This window comes from Mustela lutreola, chromosome 2 (assembly GCF_030435805.1).
Source record: "Mustela lutreola isolate mMusLut2 chromosome 2, mMusLut2.pri, whole genome shotgun sequence".
Lineage (NCBI taxonomy): Eukaryota > Metazoa > Chordata > Mammalia > Carnivora > Mustelidae > Mustela > Mustela lutreola.
In genome coordinates, this window is record NC_081291.1 from 190015173 (window position 1) to 190019076 (window position 3904).

At 35.1% G+C, this 3904-nt stretch overlaps 1 protein-coding gene across 1 annotated transcript; it reads left to right on the top strand.

Annotated features, from left to right (window-relative positions):
• Positions 1–2426: 2426 nt before the first annotated feature.
• Positions 2427–3593, top strand: LOC131825662 (intersectin-1-like). Its single transcript, XM_059165083.1, has one exon. The coding sequence runs from the start codon at positions 2427–2429 to the stop codon at positions 3198–3200; it is 774 nt and encodes a 257-aa protein (XP_059021066.1). The 3' UTR covers positions 3201–3593.
• The last annotated feature ends 311 nt before the right edge of the window (positions 3594–3904 follow it).

The window sequence follows — 3904 nt, forward strand, 5'->3', positions numbered from 1 at the left end:
TGCATACAAATATAAAATCATTATATTGCACAAGAAAATAATGCCATATATTAATTATATCTCAAATTTAAAAAGAATTATATAAAAAATAAAAAGAGAAATTAGACTGTGAGTCAGCAGTAAATCAAAGTCATTCATGAAAAATGTCACATTAAGTATATGGAAAGACACTTATAAGAGGACAGAAGTTAATAAATTTCGATAAACTCACAATTTAGATTAGTAAACAGATACAGACACTGAAATAAATTTTAAATTAAAAGAGATAACTTTGAGGAAAATATAATAGGTTTTGACTGTGAGGAGGTTATGTGAGTCTGCAATCATTCATTTATTTTTTTACTCGACAAATATTAAAGACTAAATATCCTGAGGAAAATATAATGATGGAAATTCTAACTTTAAGGAAGTTTTTATAAAAATATGAGAGAAATATGAACCAATTGCATGTAATCCCAATAAAACCTAGCTACCTGCAGTCTAGTCTGAGCTTAGTACAAAATTCAAAGGAATGTCAATCAGCTTAACATCTAACAATGATTTAAAAGCCTCTTATGTATTTAGTATTCTTTCAAAAATGCAAAATCCATTATACAATTTATTATAGATGATAAAAACATATCTAACATATGTTCAAGTTTCCTTTCTTTCTGTGAAAGAAAGGAAAACAATGATTTGTTTCCAAAACATTCCCCTGAACTAAGCACATACGAATCCCAATCTTTCTTCTGTTCTTTCCATGTTCAGATCTGTTAATTGATCTTCTGACCAAGACTATCTGCTGTATTTAAACCTATCAGAGCAATAAATACTTATAAATACAGATTTCACGTCCCATGTAAAAATAAAGAAAATACAATATGGAAATATATATATGTGTATATATATATAGATAGATAGATAGATAGAGATAGAGATATAAAAGAATGTATCTAGTAATATAAGTTGAAAGAATTGGGGGGGAAAAAAGGATTGAGAGAAAAAAAGTTCATTCAGTGCCAGATGCATTAATGTAAGTTGTTAGGAAGATTAAAAATGTGTATTTCCAATGCAGATCTTCAGGTGTTGGATAGAACTTCGGAGAGAAGGTATGATTGGGTAAAATAGTCGGATATATAAGGATAGGGAAACATTGCTTACTTACATCACAAACTGTTCTGAGATTGAAAAGGGTAAGAGTTTTGTTGAAGAAGAGACTACACTTAGGGCAGATTTCTGGGAAACAACTCTATTAAGTGGATAAAATAAAGAGAATGAACCAAATAACCAAAGGCAAGAGGAAAAGAAGACTGAATAATTCTGTGTCAAGTAATAAATAAAGTTTAGGAAATAACAGATGCTGCAATGAGATCAAGAAGGTGATCTTGTGTTGTGGATAGAATTACCACTGAAACATGTAAGAAATGGTAACAGAAAATTGTTCAACTTTTTTTTCAAAATACTACTAATAATTTAGCCTATCAATGGAGAAAAGTAAGATATAAACTGTCTACTAAGACTAAAATAAAAATTACAACATTGGAACATCGTACACTATGAATATACCTTGGAGGGGAGGTTGTTAAGTTACTTGCTTGTTTATTTTTTTGTTTTTAAAGTTCAGATTAGCTATCAAAGAATAGATGATGTAAAATTACTCCTAAAGAAATCAGCCTGAAAATAACATGATGAACTATTGTTCTGACTCAAAATGATTTTATAAATATTTCCTGGGAACAAAAGAATGAAAATTTAGGAATCACTTTTTTTTTCTTTAAATAAACATAAATAAATATAATTCATTCAGTATTACATGCTATATTAAGAAATAACAATTGATAAAGATCATCAATTACCTGTAAGTCTATCCTCCTCTTCCTTCATATGAAATAATGAGTACCAGAAATTGACAAAGTACTCCGTACTATTTAACATAGATATACTATTTATCCTAATATCTGAAACACTCAATTTAAACAAAAACGTACATTTTGTTCTGAAATATTATTTCTTACCTCATTAAAACTAGTGATCCCTTCTTCGTTATCAGATAAATTTACAGAAAGCAAACATAGTTGAGCAACTCTTAAGAGGTATCTAACACTTAAAGAAAAATGATATTTATGGAATTTCTTTAGCTAAAATGAGGCAAATTATAAGGCCAGGTGAGAAGAATAGGAAATAAGGAATACTTTCTCCTAATCTAAGTAGGAGCCTATAACCAGGAATCTACTATGGTAATTTTTTTTCCTTATTTTTTTTCCTCTATCTTCAAGCCATTTAGCTTAGTTGGTCTGAGTAAATTTTAAGCTTAATCAAGTTAATTTTGAACTCACTAGTTGGCAGAAAAATAAATGCCCTTGGTAAACAGGGACCAGGCATTATGATGTGAAACGTTCACTATTATGGGTCAGGCAATTTAAACACATACTACATTTACAGATTTTATGTTAAAAATATTCATTTCAGGGCCCATAAGGAAATCTACAAGCATGGATTCTGGTTCTTCAGAAAGTCCCGCTAGTCTGAAGAGAGTAGCGTCGCCAGCAGCCAAGCCAGCTGTTTCTGGAGAAGAATTTATTGCCATGTACACTTACGAGAGTTCTGAGCAAGGCGATTTAACCTTTCAGCAAGTGGATGTGATTTTGGTTACTAAGAAAGATGGTGACTGGTGGACAGGAACAGTGGGCGACAAGTCCGGAGTCTTCCCTTCTAACTATGTGAGGCTTAAGGACTCAGAGGGCTCTGGAACTGCTGGGAAAACAGGGAGTTTAGGAAAAAAACCTGAAATCGCGCAGGTGATCGCCTGCTACATGGCCACCGGCCCTGAGCAGCTCACTCTGGCCCCTGGTCAGCTGATTCTGATCCAGAAAAAGAACCCAGGTGGTTGGTGGGAAGGAGAGCTGCAAGCACGTGGGAAGAAGCGCCAGATAGGCTGGTTCCCTGCTAATTACGTAAAACTTCTAAGCCCCGGGACAAGCAAAATCACTCCAACGGAGCCCCCGAAGCCGACAGCGCTCCCGCCAGTGTGCCAGGTCATCGGCATGTATGACTACAGCGCCCAGAATGATGACGAGCTGGCCTTCAGCAAGGGCCAGATCATCAACGTCCTCAACAAGGACGACCCCGACTGGTGGAGAGGGGAGGTCAGCGGCCAGGTGGGGCTCTTCCCCTCCAACTACGTGAAGCTGACCGCGGACACGGACCCAAGCCAGCAATGAATCATATGTTGTCCATCCTGCCCCCCCCCCCAGGCTTGAAAGTCCTCAAAGAGACCCACTATCCCATATCACTGCCCAGAGGGATGATGGGAGATGCAGCCTTGATCATGTGACTTCCAGCATGATCACCTACTGCCTTCTGAGTAGAAGAACTCACTGCAGAGCAGTTTATCTCATTTTACCTTAGTTGCATGTGATGACAGTGTCGAGCTATTACTTACAGAGCTAGAAGCGAACCTTACAAAAAATACACAGGGTAGTGGGTCCTTTTGTGGCTTTCCTAGTGACTCAAATTGATGTCCCCCCCCACCTTTGCACAGGTGCTTTCAGTAGTTTTAAAAGTGTTTTTTAAAAAAACTATATTTTAGCCTTTTAATAAAAATCAATCAATTACTCCTTTGCTATTTCGGTTTTGCAAAAAGACCCACTATCAAGGAATGCTGCATGTGCTATTAAAAAAAATGTTACAAATGTCCATAAAAAATATTATTATTTTTATTACCTTATGTGCTGTGCTCCTTGAATTTATAAAAAATTAATTTTTGTGAATAAATGATGGCTTTATAGGCAAAATGTTTATATGAGTACATTCACAGCTTATACACCCTTTTTTTTGTTTGTTTTCAAAAATGTCATTTTTCCATTTTTTTTAAAGTCCTTGTTCATACATCATTAGCTTTAAGCCCCTCCTTTTTTAGTTTCAG